The sequence below is a fragment of the Mustela lutreola genome, chromosome 5 (genome assembly GCF_030435805.1).
Source record: "Mustela lutreola isolate mMusLut2 chromosome 5, mMusLut2.pri, whole genome shotgun sequence".
Classification (NCBI taxonomy): Eukaryota; Metazoa; Chordata; class Mammalia; order Carnivora; family Mustelidae; genus Mustela; species Mustela lutreola.
The window spans coordinates 136,336,354-136,356,024 of NC_081294.1; the positions used below are offsets into that span (position 1 = coordinate 136,336,354).

At 41.5% G+C, this 19,671-nt stretch overlaps 1 protein-coding gene across 1 annotated transcript; it reads right to left on the reverse strand.

Moving 5' to 3' along the window:
• Positions 1-553: 553 nt before the first annotated feature.
• On the reverse strand, positions 554-18,698 carry PHAX (phosphorylated adaptor for RNA export). The gene is made up of 5 exons (XM_059175710.1): positions 18,541-18,698; positions 15,014-15,627; positions 12,175-12,295; positions 7,786-7,869; positions 554-1,815 (listed from the first exon to the last, which is right to left on the reverse strand). Exons 1-5 carry the CDS (start codon positions 18,634-18,636, stop codon positions 1,546-1,548), a joined length of 1,185 nt encoding a protein of 394 aa, XP_059031693.1. The 5' UTR covers positions 18,637-18,698; the 3' UTR covers positions 554-1,545.
• Positions 18,699-19,671: the final 973 nt, after the last annotated feature.

Genomic DNA, 19,671 nt, shown 5'->3' on the forward strand with positions numbered 1-19,671 from the left:
TTCACTAGAAAATTTAATAGTTACACAAATGTATGGCATTTAAGGTGCCAGTTAGCGGCGCCTGGGTGGCTCAGTCAGTTAAGCATCTGCTCAGGTCATGATCTCAGGGTCCTGAAATCAGTCCCACTTCAAGTTCCCCACTTAGTGGGGCATCTGCTTCTCCTCTCTCTGTCTCCCCCTCACCTGCACGCCCCTGTTTATGCTCTCTTATTCTCTCGATCAATAAAATCATTAAAAAAAAACACACACACACCAAAGCAGCAGTTACCTGAATGTTATCTTTCTCAATGTATTGTACCTTTAAAATTACCTCTCGTGAATAACCTCGGAACAATATTCAGTTCTCTATTTAAAATACTTTCTTCCCTTGGTTATAGCAATTTCATGCAAGAATATCTGAGATTAAAAAAATAGTCACTTGAGGGGCACCTGGCTGGCTTGGTCAGAGGAGCATGAGACTCGTGATCTTGGGATCTTGAATTTGAGCCCCAGGATGGGTATAAAGATAACACAAATAAATAATTAAAAAAAAAAAAAAGTCACTTGAAGCACATTAAGGACTGCCCAAAATCTAATTTTATTTTTTGTATTCTTTACGAATAAAAAGCAACCAATAACCATTTTCCTCTTCTTTTCCCACTTATATCCTTAGATCCAACTTCAATGACTATGTATTCCAGAAACTACAGAAAGACTTTAAGTACTCTTTGTAAAGAAGTTTATAACTGCTTCCTACAGATTTTTGGTTAATTTACTTTATAAACCATAGTCAACCCTTAGAACACCTTAACTACCTTTACTTCCTTCAATAACTACCTTTGCTTCCTTCAGGCAGCATTTTTAATACCCAACTTCCTTAACATAAGGTAAAACAGTCTTAGGCAAGCAACCACTGAATTTTTTAAATGTCCATAGTAATTACACAGGTATGATCACATTCAGTATTTAGTGTATGATCGCATAATTAGAAAGAAGTGAAAAACAAAGTTAAGAACCAATATTTCTTTTGAGAAGCTTCTGATGTTAATTTACTTCTGGACAAATAAGTGGTTAAGAGCCATCAGTATAAACCTATTTTTAGTCTCTATCCTTAAACTGCCTATAAGTTCTTATAACACAGAAAAACTAAATTTGAATGCATTTGTAACAGCTTAACAATGTATGTGCCTTTTTAGGATCTTCTAATGGAATGTTTTGAAGCGAATCATAATTCACTGCCTAACTCAGAAAAAGAAAACAAATTTTTGAATGGCATGTTACCATGACCAGGACAAAATTAATTATCAACTAGTAATAACTGACACATGCAACAGATTGAGAAATTAAATCCTCCTCTATATATACCTGTAAGTATTTTGTCAGACATGAGAAATGTTTCTATCAATAACATTCATCTCCCCCCCCAGATTTAACTTTATTTTAAACAAGAGAACAGTTCTTTCTCTCCGGATTTTTCTATGTATCAGTGCAAAGTAAAACAAAGCAACTTCAGTAGAAATGGCTTATTACAAGGTTATTCTAAAAAGGCTTATTCCTCCAAATGTACTAAAAGATGTCCAAATCGTGAGAATGATCAACCTCGATGGCTTCCTCTGCATCCAACTTTGTCTCTCCTTGGCCTTCCTGCGGCTCGTCAAGAGAGGCCAGAGCCTCGTTCGTATCACTTGCGAAAGTTTCTCGTGATGTATCGTCATCTTCTTGAAAATTTAGATTTTTAATAGCTTGTTTCATCTTTTTTCCCAACACTTGTGTTCTCCTCTTTCTGGCAGCCTTTTTATTTTCATACTCCTTTTGATTTTCAATGTAGAAAATGTCCTACAATAAAAGAACGACTTCAAGTAAAAACTGCTATGTACTGAACGTTTATTAGAAGGCAGGCCCTTCCTCTACGTTCATTATCTTCATTTCTCACAGAAAACAAGCAAATATTATTAGACTGATAGGACACAGAGTCCAAGAAAGCAGGGAAGCCCCCACTGCAACCAGAGGATGAAGCTTTAATTCATGCTCAACCCCATGCTAGCTCTGGGGTGCACGCTTAGTCAACCATCACATACCATCTCTATAGCGACAGGTTTCCTAAATGAGAAGTTACGGTAGAAAAACCACGTTGTTCAGGATTTAAATAAAATATGATTTGTCCCAACCAAACAGAAGTCTTTGGAATAAGGGTTTACTAACTTTGAAATGGCATCATAACCACACGTGACTGCACATGCTAAGAAACCAAGCCAGGCCTGATGGGTATGACTAAGTATGATCATGTAACCTACACAATGGGAAAAAATCTATCCCTTAAAAAAATGTTACTGTAATTAGCATGAAGAATGTAAATCTGTCAACAACTTATACCATGAAGCATAAAACTGATGTAATCAGCATTGGGATGTATTCCAGGATGTTAGAAAAGGGATTTTGTAACAGAAAAATAGGAGACTGTTAGTACAGGGCTTCTCCACCAGGGGATCTGAAACCTCAGCTTGCTCCCTGCTGGGCGCTCTGCTCTGTGCAGGGCAGGAGGGTGAGCAGCATGCCAGGCCTCTCCCCAACAGCACAGACCTCCTCCATCCCCCAACTGAGACAATCAAACACATCTCCAGGTGTTGCCCAACGTCCTCCAAGAGGCAAAACTGCGAGTGGATGAGAGCTGCCAAAGTGCAAAATAATGTTTCATTCAACTACTACGTGGGAAAACATAAAAGGACATCTGGAAACCTTGACACAGACAGCGAAGTGTAGTTTCAGAGGCTACAAAAAGAAAAGTAGGCCAGGGATCTAAAGAGAAGGCCAAAAATGACTATGCTAAAACAGAGAAGGTTCAAAGATTTAGAAGAGAAGTTAGGATAGGCAGGACACCCTACAACCTTCTGGGAAGAGACTATTAAAAGCTATAACTAAGTCACTCCCTATTATATTCTTCAAGTCCACAAATCACAAATCCTTTCTTGTTTATAAAAAGCACTATGGAGGATGGTGAAATAAAGGAAGCCCTCTCCTAATATTTGTGATCATTTCAAGCAGCACAGAGAACTAGCAGAGGAAGGAGGAAGGAGCCCTGAAATTAAGGGAACAAGGGAAAGTTTCAGAAGTTGAATGCTTTGTGGAAAGAAGGAATAAAAGCATCTGCCAAGAAATGACAAGACTGGGGGTGGAGAAGGAGGGTACAGGTGTAAGAAGTGGAAGGACTAGAGAAAAAGTGACTTCAGATAGGTACCATTTACTGAATGAGCACATTTATACACCAGATACTGTGCTAAGGATTCTTCATTCTCAACTGAACCTTATGCAGTGCGTATTAGCCCTGTCTTCAGATGGGAAAGTGACAGTGCCCATTTTGGCAGCACACACACTAAAATCAGATGAGAAAAGGAAGGCACAAGACTGCGCAGCCAACACGTGATGGTATAAAGTGTAGGCTCATATATTAGTTCTCCAAATTCACATTCTTAAAACTCACTGTTTACATGGAAGTGTAGCAATTCACAATTTTTTCAAGACTCTACTTACCTGTCAAGAGGAGAGATATAAAGAAGCTGTGAGGGGAAGTATTTCCATTTCATGGGAAAGCACATCCAAGCGACTCAGAAAAAACAATTCTAAGTAGTACGATGCTTAGGAACACTAAGTAAAATTATAAAGTTTCTCTTTTGCCCCCAAATACATTAAAAACAACATTCCATAGGTTATGAATCTGACAGAAAAATGGGGCAATGGCCCACAGAAATGCTGTTGTAACCTGTTGTTAATGTTGTTACAACAAACGCAGACAGCAGATAATCAGAGAGGAGTTCTTTTGTCCTCCCTTCCCTATCCACCTGCATAGAATTAATTTTACAAGTTAAGAACCTAAATGCCATACTACTTGCAGAAGGAGACCAGTACAGCTGAGCTTTTTAGAAGTATAGTAAATTGGGGCACCTGGTGGCTCAGTGGTTTGGGCTGCTGCCTTCAGCTCGGGTCATGATCTCAGGGTCCTGGGATCGAGCCCCGCATCGGGCTCTCTGCTCCGCAGGAAGCCTGCTTCCCTCTCTCTCTCTCTCTGCCTGCCTCTCTGCCTACTTGTGTTCTCTGTCAAATAAATAAATAAAATCTTAAAAAAAAAAAAAGTATAATAAATTAAGTTTTAACTGCTCTTCACCTTTTTTTCTCTCACAAACTTTGTTATTTTCCAAAACAGAACAAAAAACAACTGAAAACCAAAACAAAATGGCGTCACATACCAAACGAAATCAAATAAAAAAATTGCAAACAAGCCCACTCACTCCATTCAGTTCTGGTTTCTAATGATTAGCATTACAGTGATCACAACAGTAATTATAACATGACCATTTAGATGATCTGAAATCACCTATGATGAAATTCTATTCGCTTTAGGTTTTTTCCTCTAATAACAAAAGGACTCAACCCATGCACATGCAAAAATTTTGGAAAAACACTGAAATATCTTAAAAGCCAAAGCACTTATAATCCCCTGGAGCAGGCCAAATCACTGGTAATTTTTTGGTGTTTTACCTATCAACTTAATTGTCTCATGCCTCTGTTACAAATTTGTATTCTGCCTTTTATTTTATTTATTTATTTTTTTAAAAGATTTTATTTATTTATTTGACAGAGAGAGATCACAAGTAGGCAGAGAGGCAGGCAGAGAGAGAGGAGGAAGCAGGCTCCCCGCCAAGCAGAGAGCCCGACGTGGGGCTCGATCCCAGGACACTGAGATCAAAACCTGAGCCGAAGGCAGAGGCTCTAACCCATTGAGCCACCCAGGCGCCCTGTATTCTGCCTTTTAAAAAAATTCGGTATTCATTTTTCTCCTTTTCTTAAAAATGCTTCAAAAATAAAGGCTACAGCATGGTCATTTTAAAAATGTCCCTCTTGGTCAACACTCCTCTACTATTAGATATTTCAAATGTTTCTGCTTGTTATAATGCAATGTTTCTGTGGCTTAACGTAAGCTACTAACATTAAAATCTCCTTCCCCATTGCAAAGATGTAATTCAGTGAAAACAACCAGTTTCAAGTCAGTATTCTGTGCAATCCCAGGGAGATCACTTTTATCACTTTTCATGTGCATTCCATGGTAACAGCCACTTTGACAGAACCTAGTACAGATTAAGTCCTATAAATATTTGGCCCAGTGCTGGGGACATGGTGAATAAATGTTATTTTATTCTCTTCTAATTGTTGAAATTGTTTATCCAAAGTTTAGTTACCTACAAGAAGTTTTTCCAGATATCACTTTATTTAATCCTTTAAGATCTCCATTCAATAGGCAGGACAGTCCACACTTTATAAAAGAGAAAATTAAGGCTGAGGGAGATTAAGTGATCTGCTCATAGTCACATAATTACTAACTGGCAAAACTAGATTAAAACCCAGATTTTGAATATTAAAAAATTCTTTTTACCACATTGTGCTATTTCTCTTGACATTTTCCTGTCAAACCATGTTTAATGGTACTTAGAAGCATGTTTCTTCTCAGTACACACCTTCTGTCAGAGATTACACTGGGGGAGGAGGGAGAACATAAGCAATAAACTCTGTTCTACTACTCAATAGGTGTGCTCCTGAGGAAAATTACATTGTTACAAATTTATCAAGGTCATTGCTCCAATTAGGAATAAAGGCAGTGATGGACAAAAGATTTCAAATGTGCAATAACAGAAACATTTCCTGTAAGAATTTCAACAACAGATTTTTAAAAAACAACTAAAAGTGGACAGCTAGAAACTTGAGGAAAAAAATCTAACACTGAGCTTACATAAAATAAACTCACAAGGAAAGGCAGCTCAAGAAGTGGCTTTTATTTATGTCTTCATTAGCATTATAAATGGCTCAAGGGCATTCCTCCAACCTGTATTACCCACCTGTATTACCCACTGTTACGATAAAGAGACTACAAAGCTGCTCAAATACAGTATCTGCGTTGCCTGAGTACCATCTCTTTCCCATGCAAGAAGCAAGCTCTCCATCTTGATCCTACCTGCTAAATGTAATCATGTTCCTTAATTAACAAATTAAAAGATAGGGGCACCTGAGTAGCTCAGAAGCCTCTGTTTTGTGCTTAGGTCATGATCCCAGTGTCCTGGCATCGGGCTCTCTGCTCAGCAGGGAGCCTATTTCCTCCTCTCTCTCTGCCTGCTTCTCTGCCTACCTGTGATCTCTGTCTGTCAAATAAATGAATAAAAAAATCTTAAAAAAAAAAAATTAAAAGAAATTCTGAGGAGCGCCTGGGTGGCTCAGTTGTTAAATGTCTGCCTTCAGTTCAGGTCATGATCCCAGTGTTCTGGGATTAAGCCCCGACATGGGGCTCCCTGCTCGGTGGGGAGCCTGCTTTCCCTCTCCCACTCCCACTGCTCATGTTCCTGCTCTCATGGTCTCTCTCTCTCTCTGTCAAATAAATAAAATCTTTAAAATAAAATAAAATAAAAGATAAATTCTGAGCTGTGAAAATCTCACATTGTAAAAGAACTGCCATATAGGACATTCAGTAATGCAAAATGCTTCCCTAGATTCTAGGGGTGCCTGGGTGGTTCAGTTGTTAAGCGTCTGCCTTTGGCTCAGGTCTTGATGCCAAGATGCTGGGATTGAGCCCAACATCAGGCTCCCCCCTTGGTGGGAAGCCTGCTTCTCCCTCTCCTGCTTCCCCTGCTTGTGTTCCCCCTCTCACTGCGTCTCTCTCTGTCAAATAAATAAAATTAAAAATAATTTTTTTTTTTTTTTAAATCAAAAAGAGAAGAGCCAGATTTTGTGGGGCGGAGGAGGAGCTTAGATTCTAGTTTATAAGAACTACTGGAGACAGAGGAATGAATGAAACAAATCCATGAGGAGACAATGACCAGAATGTGGTTATGTTCTATGAAAAGCCACCTCAGGGCGCCTGGGTGGCTCAGTGGGTTAAGCCGCTGCCTTCGGCTCAGGTCATGATCTCAGGGTCCTGGGATCGAGTCCCACATCGGGCTCTCTGCTCAGCAGGGAGCCTGTTTCCTCCTCTCTCTCTCTGCCTGCCTCTCTGCCTACTTGTGATCTCTCTCTGTCAAATAAATAAATAAAATCTTAAAAAAAAAAAAAAAAAAAAAGCCACCTCAGACTCTTCTAAAGGTCTAAATCACAAAAGAAAATGTGGAGTTAAAATGAGGAAAAGAGATACAGTGGAAATCTAGACAGGATCCTGGTTTGGAGGAGGGAAAAAGGGCAAACAATACATTCTTGGGACAATTCAGGAAACTGGAATATGATCAAGATGTTAGATGGTACTATGAAACTATTCTTTCCCTTAGGTGAAGCTTGGTAGGAAACTGTCCTTATTACTGACAGATGCTTACTGAAAAAATTAGGGCTGAGTGTCATGATGTTCTTAACTTACTACCAAATAGTACAGAAAAACAACTGTAAGATAAGAATCTCAAATTCTTGAGATTAACAACCCCTAAATGTTAGTGTAGGAAATTCATCCTATTATTCTTTCATCTATTCTGCATGTTTGAAATTTTTAATTAATAAAAAGTTGTAAAAGGTAGATAATACGTTCTAAAAAGACCAGAAATTACGTGCTCAAAGACCAGGAAAACGACACAAAAGAAATTGTGACCTTGGCTTGGAAAGGGAAGAACAAGAGGAGGCAGAGTTCATAAAAGCACCTGTTTTACCTGAAATGAGACAATGACAGAATTGGTCAATTTAAGGCAGACCAGGTGATAGGGATTAGGAGAATATGCAGCTAGAACCCAAACAGAAGTAAAAATATGACAGATCTTAAAAGTCAAAGAAGGACACTATAATTTTTACCTTAATTTGTTCCTCGCTGATACTAGGAGTGTTTTTCAGGAGATTCAGGAAAACTCCACCTGGTGTTCTTCTTCGACTACCATTCTATGAAGAGAAGGAGAAAAACGATACTGTGTAGACTGTTCCTATGAATGGCTTAAAGCATCTTTTAAACAGAAAGGTACCTAAAGAAAGAAAAAGATCTTCCCTGATCACCACAGTTTAACTGCAATGTCCTCCTCTCTTCTTCACACCTCCATGAGATCTATTTCTTTTATCACAGCACTTATCACTTGCTAACATACCTGAAGATGTATTTATTCTTTATACATTGTCTCACTCCCACTCCCACTTACAGGGTAAGATTGCTCTGTCTACAACAGTGCCTAGTACACAGCAATAAATAATCGTACAAGAAAAATGTACAGCTCAGTCATTTAAGCGTCTGCCTTCAGGTCAGGTGATGATCTCAGGGTCCTGGGATTGAGCCCTACATCGAGCCCCCTACTCGGCGGTGAGTTTGCTTCTCCCTCTCCCTCTGCCCCTCTCCTCACCTTTTTTTGGGAAGATTTTATTTATTTGAGAAAGATAGAAAGCACAAGTAGGCAGAGCAGCATGCAGAGGAAAGAAGGAGGCTCTCGGCTGAGCGGGGAGCCCGATGTGGGGCTCCATTCCAGGATCCTGGGATCATGACCTGAGCCAAAGGCAGCCACTTAACTGAATGAACCACCCAGTCGCCCCCAAATAAAACGTTTAAGAAAAAATTAAAAAGGACGCCTGGGTGGCTCAGTTGGTTGGACGACTGCCTTCGGCTCAGGTCATGATCCCAGAGTCCCAGGATCGAATCCCACATCGGGCTCCCAGCTCCATGGGGAGTCTGCTTCTCCTTCTGACCTTCTCCTCGCTCATGCTCTCTCTCACTCTCTCTCTCTCTCAAATAAATAAATAAAATCTTAAAAAAAAAAAAAAAAAAAAAAAGAAAGAATTAAAAAAACCTGTCTATTAAAAGAAAGTGAATTTGGACTTGCATCTTTCCAATAACCAGTACATTTTCACTAGCTCACTCAATAAAAGCTTTTATTACTACAGTATTAAGATATTAATAAATCTATAACTTTGGGGTCAACTAAACAAAAATCCAAGTACCTCAGCAGTGACAAACAAGGGTGCCAGTACATTCATGATTATTGTAATTTATTTTGTTCTCAAGTTCTATTTTGACTTCTGAAATCTATATTCACATCCTATTCCCATAGCCAATGCTATCAATTCTAACTGGTTTCTTTTCTCTCCACCTTCACAGCATAATAGTGATTCATTCTCATGTGATAATACCATTCAGATTCATGAAGAACAAATAAGAAGGAGCCATTCAAGCTTCATCCTCACCATGCAGTGAAAGCTGAATTAAATAAGATCTCCAGAACCATATGGGGAAAAGCACCACTGCCTGTGATCTGACCCTAAGCAGAGCAGTGCTCTTTCTGCCATTCTCAAGCAGTAAAGTGTTTCTTACTTCCCATCTGTCAGAGTGGCTAGTAACAAGACAAAAGGGAGTAACAAACTTCCTTTTGTGAGAATGTGGAGAAAAGGGAATTTTTGAGCACTGTTGGTGGGAATGTAAACTGGTACAGCCAGTATGGGAAACAGTGTAGAGGTTCTTCAAAAAATTCAAAACAGGAATACCATATGATTCAGCAATTCCACTGCTGGGTATCCACCCAAAGAAAACAAAAACACAAATTTGAAAAGACAGGGGCACCTGAGTGGCTCAGTGGGTTAAGCCGCTGCCTTCGGCTCAGGTCATGATCTCAGGGTCCTGGGATCGAGTCCCGCATCGGGCTCTCTGCTCAGCAGGGAGCCTGCTTCCCTCTCTCTCTCTCTGCCTGCCTCTCCATCTGCTTGTGATTTCTCTCTGTCAAATAAATAAATAAAATCTTTAAAAAAAAAAAAATTTGAAAAGATATATGGACCCCTATGTTTACTACAGAATTATTTAGGACAGCCAAAATGGGGCGCCTAGGTGACTCAGTCATTAAGTGTCTGCCTCTGGCTCAGGTCATAATCCCAGGGTCCTGGGATCGAGTCTAGCAATGGGCTCCTTGCTTAGCAGGAAGATTGCTTCTCCCTCTCCCACTGCCCCCTGCCTGTATTCTGTCTCTTCCTGTTTCTATGTCAAATAAATAAATAAAATCTTAAAAAAATAATAAAATTTAAAAATAATAAAATAGCCAAAACATGAAAGCAACCTCAATGTCCAATGGTGAGTAAAGATGATATAACTCTTATCTATATATATGATGAAATATCACTTGGCTATAAAAAAGTACGAAGTCTTGTCATTCTCATCATGGATGGACATAGAGGATATAATGCAAAGTAAGTCAGAAAGAACAAGCCAGATTACTTCATTTATATGTGGAATCTAAAAACCAAAACAAACCTGTTTACCAAAAAACCATAAAGACTCAAAAATACAGAGAAAAAACTAGTGGTGGCCAGAGGGGTAGAGGGTGGGGGAATGGACAAAACAGGTGAAGGGTATACCTTACCAGGTACAAACTTCCAGTGACACAATAAAGTCACAGGATAGAAAGTACAGCATGGGGAGTATAATCAGTAATACTGTAATAATAACTTTGGGGCACCTGGGTGGCTCACCTGGTTAAGCATCTGCCTTAGTTCAGCTCAGGTCATGATCCTGGGGTCCTGGAATTGGGCCCAGAGTCGGGCTTCCTGACCACGAGGGAGTCTGCTTCTCCCTCTGCCCCTCCCCATCACTCATGTTCACTCTCTGAATTAAATAAATAAAATCTTAAAAAAATATATTGTAATAACTTCATATAGAGACAGCTGATAACTATGCTCACATGGTGAGCATTCTGTAAGGATTTTAATTGTCAAATCACTATGTTTTACAGTTAAAATTATTTTTGTATGTCAACTATATTTCAGTTAAAATAACAAAACACAAAACAGTAAAGTTTAAAGAAAAACAATTACTAAAGTGTATCTCAAAAAAAAAAAAATAAAAAAGTGTTTCTCAAGTTTTTGTTCACTGTTGCTTCCCCTACCCTAAGGAGCCTTTGCAGAGTTTTTCCTACCCTAAAGTCCCACCATCTATGGAACTTTAATACCCACTGATACACTGTACATCTACCCGTGTTTTATAGATATATGTGTTTTCGGGGTTTCTTTTTTTTGGCCCCAAGACTAATCTTTAAGAATGCATGAATTTTTTTTTTTTTAAGATTTTTAAAATTTTATTTATTTGACAGACAGAGATCACAAATAGGTAGAGAGGCAGGCAGAGAGAAAGAGAGGAGGAAGCAGGCTCCCTGCCGAGCAGAGAACCCAATGCGGGACTCGATCCCCGAACCCTGAGACCATGACCTGAGCCGAAGGCAGAGGCCTAAGCCACTGAGCCACCCAGGCGCCCCAAGAATGCATGAATTAAACGAACCCAAAGCAACATGCCTGTTCATCACTGCCAACTAGGGGCTGGGTACACTGTGGTATTTTATGTATATCATTTTGTCTCATCCTGTCCCCAATTTGCACCCAGGAGAAAGAAGCTCTGAGAAGTCAAATAATATAGCCACATCCCACACGTAGGAAGTTGCAGACTCAGAATTCAAAACAAGGTATCCCAAGTTCTAAAATCTGTATTCTTAAAAATTTGAGTTTCCAAGTTCCCTCCAGACTATTTTCTTAAAACTTCAGCCCTGGGTGCCTGGGTGGCTCAGTGGGTTAAAATTTCAGCCCCTATTCTTAATGAATTCTATAAGAGATGTGTTGTTGACTGCACATTAACAGGATACAACTTATGTACGGTTTTTGTAAGGGAAGTAGTAATTGCAAAAACTAACTACACATAATTTTTAAATTCAGTTTCTTAAAATTTGAGCCACACTGTAATAATAAAAGATAATAAGGTATCCAACAATAAGAGATCCAACAATCAAAAACAAGTTTATTGGGGCGCCTGGGTGGCTTAGTGGGTTAAAGGTTAAATCGGGCTCTCTGCTCAGCAGGGAACCTGCTTCCTCCTCTTGCTCTGCTTGTCTCTCTGCCTACTTGTGATCTGTTTGTCAAATAAATAAATAAAATCTTAAAAAAAAAAGAAAGAAAGAAACAAGTTTATTTTATTAAAAAAAAAATCACATGAGGGGCACCTGGGTGGCTCAGTGGGTTGGAGCCTCTGCCTTCGGCTTAGGTCATGACCCCAGGGTCCTGGGATAGAGCCCCGCATTAGGCTCTCTGCTCAGCAGGAACCCTGCTTCCTCCTCTCTCTCTGCCTGCCTTTCTGCCTACTTGTGATCTCTGTCAAATAAATAAATAAAATCTTAAAAAAAAAAAAATCACATGAAACACAATACAAAATGGAAACAATAGAGCAGTAAGTCTTACCATTATAAAAAGGCCACCATTTTGTTCAACTTCAGCAGTTTCCATCAGAAGTTCAATTGCCTTTTTGTTCCCAATTATTCTCACTACTCGCATTATCAGATCTTTCTTTGGTTCCTGCAACCTGTTAAGGAACAGAGTAAAATAATATTAATCTCTTTATTTCTTGTATAAAGTTGAAGAAATATATCTTTGTCTCCAGTTTAATTCCCAAGTAGAATCAAAATCCTATTCTGGTAACATCTGCTTTTTACAATCTTCAATATTTAACCTTAGAATCACTGACATGCCAACACTACTACCTTGGGTCAAAGAGACAGTAAACTCAAGATTCCATCTCAAGTTTCAGAACTGGCCTTTTCATTTTGCCTTAATGGACTAGGGTGAATTTCATAATAAATGTGCACATCCAGCAAGGGGAATGCAAGCCTAAAAGCAAAAAAGGTAAATCCATTCTTGTCAAAACCAGTAACAAACATACAATATGCTCTCAATTATCATGCCAGAAGTTAGTTCTCATAAATCCAGAGATGTGTGGTAACTTTAAAGTGGATAGGATCTTTCTCTCAGTCTCTCTGCTTCAGAATAAAGGCCATAGTTAATATTAACTGATGACTTACCATGGGATGAGCACAATCCTAAAACCTCTGTATGCATTATCTCAGTTAATCACCTCAACAACCTTATGAACTAGGTACTTATTTTCATCTTACCACTGAGAGGTAAAAACACAGGAAACCTAATACTTCTCACATCATAGTCCACACTCCATAGAGATGAGTGAGGATTAACACAGAAGTTCTACCAGTTCTCTAACTAGACCTAGTTTTCTTGCTCCTTTTCAACAAGACGCAGTGAATTACTGGAGAAAGAGCACTGGACTAGGAACAAAGCAACCAAGGTTTAGTTCCAAATCTGACACTTAAAACTGTGACTTTGGACTACTGGGTCTCAGTTTCCTTATCAGTAAAATGAAGGCTTTGGTTTACAAAATCTCTAAATTCTTTTCCAACAGTCAAATTCCAAGCTCACTCTGTAGGTTAAAAGTCTAGTATTAGCATTATTATTCTTGAACCATATCTTTTTTGTTAATATTTTATTTATTATTACAAGTAAGCAGAGAGGCAGGCAGAGAGAGAGAGAGAGGAGGAAGCAGGCTCCCTGCTGAGCAAAGAGCCTAATGTGGGACTCGATCCCAGGACCCTGAGATCATGACCTGAGCCAAAGGCAGAGGCTTTAACCCACTGTGCCACCCAGGCACCCCGAACCATATCTGTTTTTAAATTTGTTCCTTAATACTTAGAGCTAAGAAAAAGTTAAACAAAATCTGAACTTGTTGAAAATAAATTTACCAAATGCCAAGAAATTCTACTTCTAGGTATTTACTCAGGAAAAATTAAAATACATGTCCTAATATCTGCATGTCAAAGTGCAGAGAGCTTTTTTTTTTCTCATATTATGCTCATATAGCATGATAGTCAAAAAGTAAAATAGCAATATGGTTTGCATATGTATAGAAATTTAAAAATTAAGTATTGATGCCTACTACAAAATGGACAAGTCTCAAAAACATTACAAATACAGACCACACACTGTATGATTCCATTATTATGAAATGTCCAGAAAATGCTAATTTATGCCAACAGAAAGTAGATGAGCAGTTATTTGGGATAGGAACAAAGAATAACTTTAGGGGAGCCTAGGTGGCTCAGTTGGTTAAGCGTCTGCCTTTGGCTTAGGTCATGATCCCAGGGTCCTGGGATCCAGCCCCACATGGGGGCTCCTTGCTCAACAGGGAGTCTGCTTCTCCCTCCCCCTGCTTGTGTGCACAAGCACTCTGTCAAACAAACAAACAAACAAATAAATAAATGTTTTAAAAACAAAACAAAACAAAAAACCCAAAACCAAAACCTTTAAATGGGCATATAGTCATGACGGATCTTTATAGGATGATGTTTTTTATTTTATTTTATTTTTTTTTTTTTTAAAGATTTTATTTATTTATTTGACAGAGAGAAATCACAAGTAGATGGAGAGGCAGGCAGAGAGAGAGAGGGAAGCAGGCTCCCTGCCGAGCAGAGAGCCCAATGCGGGCCTCGATCCCAGGACCCTGAGATCATGACCTGAGCCGAAGGCAGCGGCTTAACCCACTGAGCCACCCAGGCGCCCTAGGATGATGTTTTTTAAAAGTGATTTTTGGTGATATTCATAAAACCGATAAATTTACTAAAGAATCAATACCCAAGATGGGTGGACTTTATCAAGTGTACAATATGCCTCAATGAAGTTATAAAAGGTCATGAATATCTGGAAACACTAAAAATGAGCAAAAGCAAAGCAAAAACCAAACACCCATGATTTAAAAACATATTTTTTGATCTAAAGAGCTCCAAAGCACTAAATGACAAAAATCATTAAGATTTCAAAAAAGCTTGGGACGCCTGGGTGGCTCAGTTGGTTAAGCAGCTGCCTTCAGCTCAGGTCATCCCAGTGTCCTGGGATCGAGTCCCACATCGGGCTACTTGCTTGGCAGGGAGCCTGCTTCTCCCTCTGACCCTGCCTGCCACTCTGTCTGCCTGTGCTCGCTCTCATTCTCTCTCTCTCTGACAAATAAATAAAATAAATAAAATCTTAAAAAAAAAAAAAAAAAAAGATTTCAAAAAAGCCAAAAAAAAAAAAAAAAAAAAGTTCATAAAAGTTACAAAATTTCATTATTTTTATCAGGCCTGTCCAAACTTAGGAAACACAAAGAAACATCACCCTTAATGCATTTGGAATTATTTCCTATAAACGGAAGATAGTTGGTCAAGTGCTCATTTGCAGGCCAAATTTTAATGCTCACCTGAAAGAAATTTCATCAGCCACTTTCTCTTGCGAATCGTCCTCTGTGATCTCATATCGGCCTTTATAGTCCATTTCTAGTCTGTCCCCCAGTCTGTCTTTGACAGGTCGTTTCCGTTTGAGATGACCTTGCCCATTTTCCTCTTCCTTTGATCCCATTTTTTTGCCTCCATGCATATATTCATCTAGCTCTTTGTCTAATTCTTTTGTATGTTCTTGAGATTCCCTCTTAAGTTTCTTAGCAAGTAAATAATTGTAAGTCTCGGATTGTCTGCTTTTGTCAATAGTACCCTCCATTCCCAAGATACCAAGTTCAGTGGCCACTGCATCTTGATTCTGTTCTTGAAGCACAGCACCCCATATGTTGTTAACCTTCTTTCCTCCAGGAACAGGTGGTTTCTCGCTGCTCTGGCCAAACTGAAAAGGCTCTGGCTTCGGAAGTGGGTTAAAACATTTCTGTCGCTTGCGTTTCCAAAGGGAGCTATCATCATCTGAATCAGAAAAACTCTCTTCACTTGAATCCACACTTTTAACAGTCCGATAATGTGATACTGGTGCACATGGTATTGCAGTACCCTGGTAGGGCCTCACTGCGCTGTCCCCACCTAGTGTTTTCTGCAAGTGAAAGGTAATACAATCAATTCCACCAAACATATTAAATCCACTCACCATGTGCTATTTAAAAAGAAAATTATTTCGGGATTCAGCCGAACCACTGAAGCAGAACAATCCTCAATGAATCTCTGAAACCAACCCAGTCCCTTCTTTTCTAAAGTTCCACATGGAATTTGCCAATTTTAAAACCATTACAAATTCGTATTTCTAAAGCTAATACAGAACTTAGTTCTAAAGTCTCTTTCTAAAAAGCTATTTAATTCCCACATCAGAAGATTTTCAGTATTTACGGTTATTGTCAGAATGTTTAAAAATGGCATGCACAATAACTTCGTAACAGTTGTGAAAATTAAAAGGAAACCTCACTAAACTGGAGTCAGGAAGCTTGAAGGGGGAGTTTTCATGTCCTATCAGAGGAAAAGACCTGATGTTTCATCTCCCACACGAAGAAGCCTATATCTTACTAACACAGCAGAAGATTTTCTTCTTGCCTGGCAACAGTCCAGCCAATAAGACTGTCCCAACTCAGCCAATTAAAAGCCATATACTTTATTTTTTTAAAGATTTTATTTATTTATTAGAAAGAGAAAGAGAGAGAGAGGGAGACAAGCAGGGGGAAGGGCGGAGACAGCAGCAGACTCCCTGTGGAGCAGGGAGCCCAATGCAGGGCTTGATCCCAGAACCCTGGGATCATGACCTGAGCTGAAGGCAAATGCTTAACCAATGGAGTTACCCACGCAACCCAAAAAACCACTACTTTTAACTCCCAGTTTATTCCAGTGGACTTTTTTTTTTTTAAGATTTATTTATTTATTTGACAGAGAGAGAGATCACAAGTAGACAGAGAGGCAGGCAGAGAGAGAGAGAGAGAGAGAGAGAGAGAGAAGCAGGCTCCCTGCTGAGCAGAGAGCCCGATGCGGGACTCGATCCCAGGACCCTGAGATCATGACCTGAGCCCAAGGCAGCAGCTTAACCCACTGAGCCACCCAGGCGCCCTCCAGTGGACTTTTTTACAGCCCTTCTCAACTTCTCCCCTTCCTCTATAAGAGCATTCCTCTGTTTCCCACCGGTCTATGGTTTTGCCCTAGCATGCCTGTTCAGTTGTGATTCTCTGCTGTTCCAGAATAAACCCTTTTTTGCTGGTAAGATAACTGGTTAAAGGTTAACGCAGTTGTTAACAGAGTATGTTCTCTTTCTTTCCAAACATGTATTTCTTGCATTTGGACACAACCAACTTCCTTTATACAGTTTAGTGACCACACTCTTTTGAGATCAGATAGTCAACTCCTTTGGGTAAGAATTCCTGCCACACTATTAAAACTGCATAGTCCACGGCATTAAGTTTACGAAGTCATGGGTCAATCTATGTAAAACCACCTGGAAAAGATTGAAAACCTAAACTGAAACCTTCATATCAACTTCCTAAGACATCTATATGCAAAAGGGAGCACCTTGGGGCTTCTGGGTGGCTCAGTCAGTTAAGTATTGGACTCCTGATTTGGCCCAGGTTATGATCTCAGAGTCATGAAATCAAGCCTCACCTTGGGCTCCACTTCAGAACCTCAGCACTTAGCTTGGGATTCTCTCTGCCCCTTCCCCATCTCTCTCCCTAAAATAAATAAAATCTTATAAAAAAAAAAAAAACAAAAAACTCGACACTTGTGTTTTGAACTAAACGAAGGATTTGCTGAGCTCCCCAGTGTTCAGCACAATGGCTTATGACATATGATAGGTGATCAAGAAATATTTATTTTTAAAAAAGGGGATCTTATTATTTGTACTATTATGTGCTAGAAATGGCGGCAGGAGGGGGTGATTTAAATCAATAAAGAGGCAATCTTCCCATCTTCAAATAACCACAGCATTTAAGATTTATCGGTCCTTACTGTTCACTGTGACTCACTGAATCCTTAGAGACGCCCTATCAGTGGCGTACTTTTAGGATTCTCATTATACAAATTAGGGCACTAGGCTAAAAACCCTGCCACTGGTCACGCAGTGGAGGCGCCAGTTTTCAAATGCAGGCAGCAGCCTGGCACAAAGCCTGCTCCAAGTGTCTGCGACCTAGCAGGCAATCAAGACAAACTCCCCTTTAAGAAAGCGGAGAGGGGCACCTGGGTGGCTCAGTTGGTTAAGCGGCTGCCTTCGGCTCAGGTCATGATCCCAGCGTCCCGGGATCGAGTCCCACATCGGGCTCCTTGCTCGGCAGGGAGCCTGCTTCTCCCTCTGCCTCTGCTGCCACTCTGTCTGCCTGTGCTCACTCTCTCCCCCTCTCTCTCTGATAAATAAATAAAATCTTTAAAAAAAAAAAAAAAGAAAGCGGAGAGATTAATCCAAAACCCGGTGCCGCATTATTGCGTGGCGAAACTAGATCTGATGGGACTATGGAAAACCAGGCCCTTGAGCAAATGATGGACTTCACTCCCGATTTTCAGTTTCCCTCTCTGATCAGGGCGAAAAGGAGCGCCAGAGGATGTTTCTGCCTGCTGTCCCCTGGTTCTACATTTTCGGCGTCCTCTGCCGGGCCGGGACACCCTAACCAGGCTACCGTGGGGGGGGATACTCCCCAAATTTAGAAAACCCAGAGAGGCACCCTGCAGGCGGAGAAGAGCCGGCCGCACGCTAGCCAGCAGGAGGCCGCAAGCCTCGCCGCCCAGCTTGGCAACGAGATGCCGGGTCAGAGTTCCGACGGCCCGCCGTGGCGTCCCCGCCCAGCGCCTCCCCCCGGCCGCCGGGGCCCGCGGGGGACGCCCGGCCCGGGTCGCCCCGCCGCCACTCATCCGTACAGTCGCCCGCCCCTTCCCGCAGTCACGGCTCCACACTCCAGCCCCTCACCCGCTCTGCCGCCGGCCCCTCCTCGCCCCGGCCTGCGCGCTCCCGGCTCCGAACGACCCGCCTGCCCTTTACACTCACCGGCACCTGCAGCGGCCTGTCGCTGGGTGCGACCGTCATGTCGGAATCCGAGTCGGAAAGCTGCCCATCTTCCATGTCGCCGGCGTCCTGCGCCATCTTCCCGCGGCGTGGCGCGGCGGGTCAGGAGAACACTTCCGGCGCGGCGGCGGGAAGGGCCGGCGGGCTGCGGCTGCTCGGGCGCCCCCGCGAGGGGAGTCGCTCCCGCCGCGACGGCCCGCGCGGGGCTTTCTCCTCACGCCTGGGTCCGCATTGACGAATACGCCTCACCCGGACAAATTGTGCACCACTTGCACCGCTCTGGGGGAAATGATGAACCTCCCGTTTCCCCAGCACTCCTGCGTGTTTTCTCCCCAGCTTTCTTTTCGTGCCAACCTAAGGTTGTGCCCGGACAGCGGCCGTCGGGGATTCCTCCCTTGGCCTCGCCTTCCTCACCAAGATGCTCTGCGCAGGTCTTCTCGCTCCTACTCTTGCTCCTGCACGACCCACTCTTCTTGTAGCTCCTTGCAGAGTCTTTCAGGCAGCACCTCAGGTCGTTACCCTCCTCAGACCTTCCAGAGACTTCGCTCCGCGCAGTTGGGTTCTGAGTTCTCCGCCGGGCACATGCAGCCGTCTGTGTTGTGTCCAGCTCCGAAGCCGTGCTGGTGCTGCTCTTGCTGTCCCTCAGGCATCCTTTGTTCTTCAGGGGTTCAAGGCGTTTGTAGTTGCCGTTGCCTCTGCCTGGAGGAGCCCTGACACCTGGTTCTTTGCACAGGTTGTTCTCCTCCATGATTAGATTTTCCCATCGAGGGCCACCTTCTCCGAGTGTCCTTCTTCGACCACCCTAACTAAAACAAGATCCTCTACTGCCACTCTTGAGCGCTTTTCTTCATGACATCAATAGTCCTATGTGTATTTGTTGTGTGGGTTTTTTTTTTAATTATTTTTATTTATTTTTTTTATTTTGACAGATCACAAGTAGGCAGAGAAGCAGGCAGAGAGAAAGGGAAGCTGACTCCCTGCTGAGCAGAGAGCCCGATGTGGGGCTCGATCCCAGGACTCTGGGATCATGTCCTTAGCGGAAGGCAGAGGCTTTAACCCACTGAGCCACCCAGGCGCCGCCTGTGTGTATTTGTTTTGTTGTTATTTATTTAT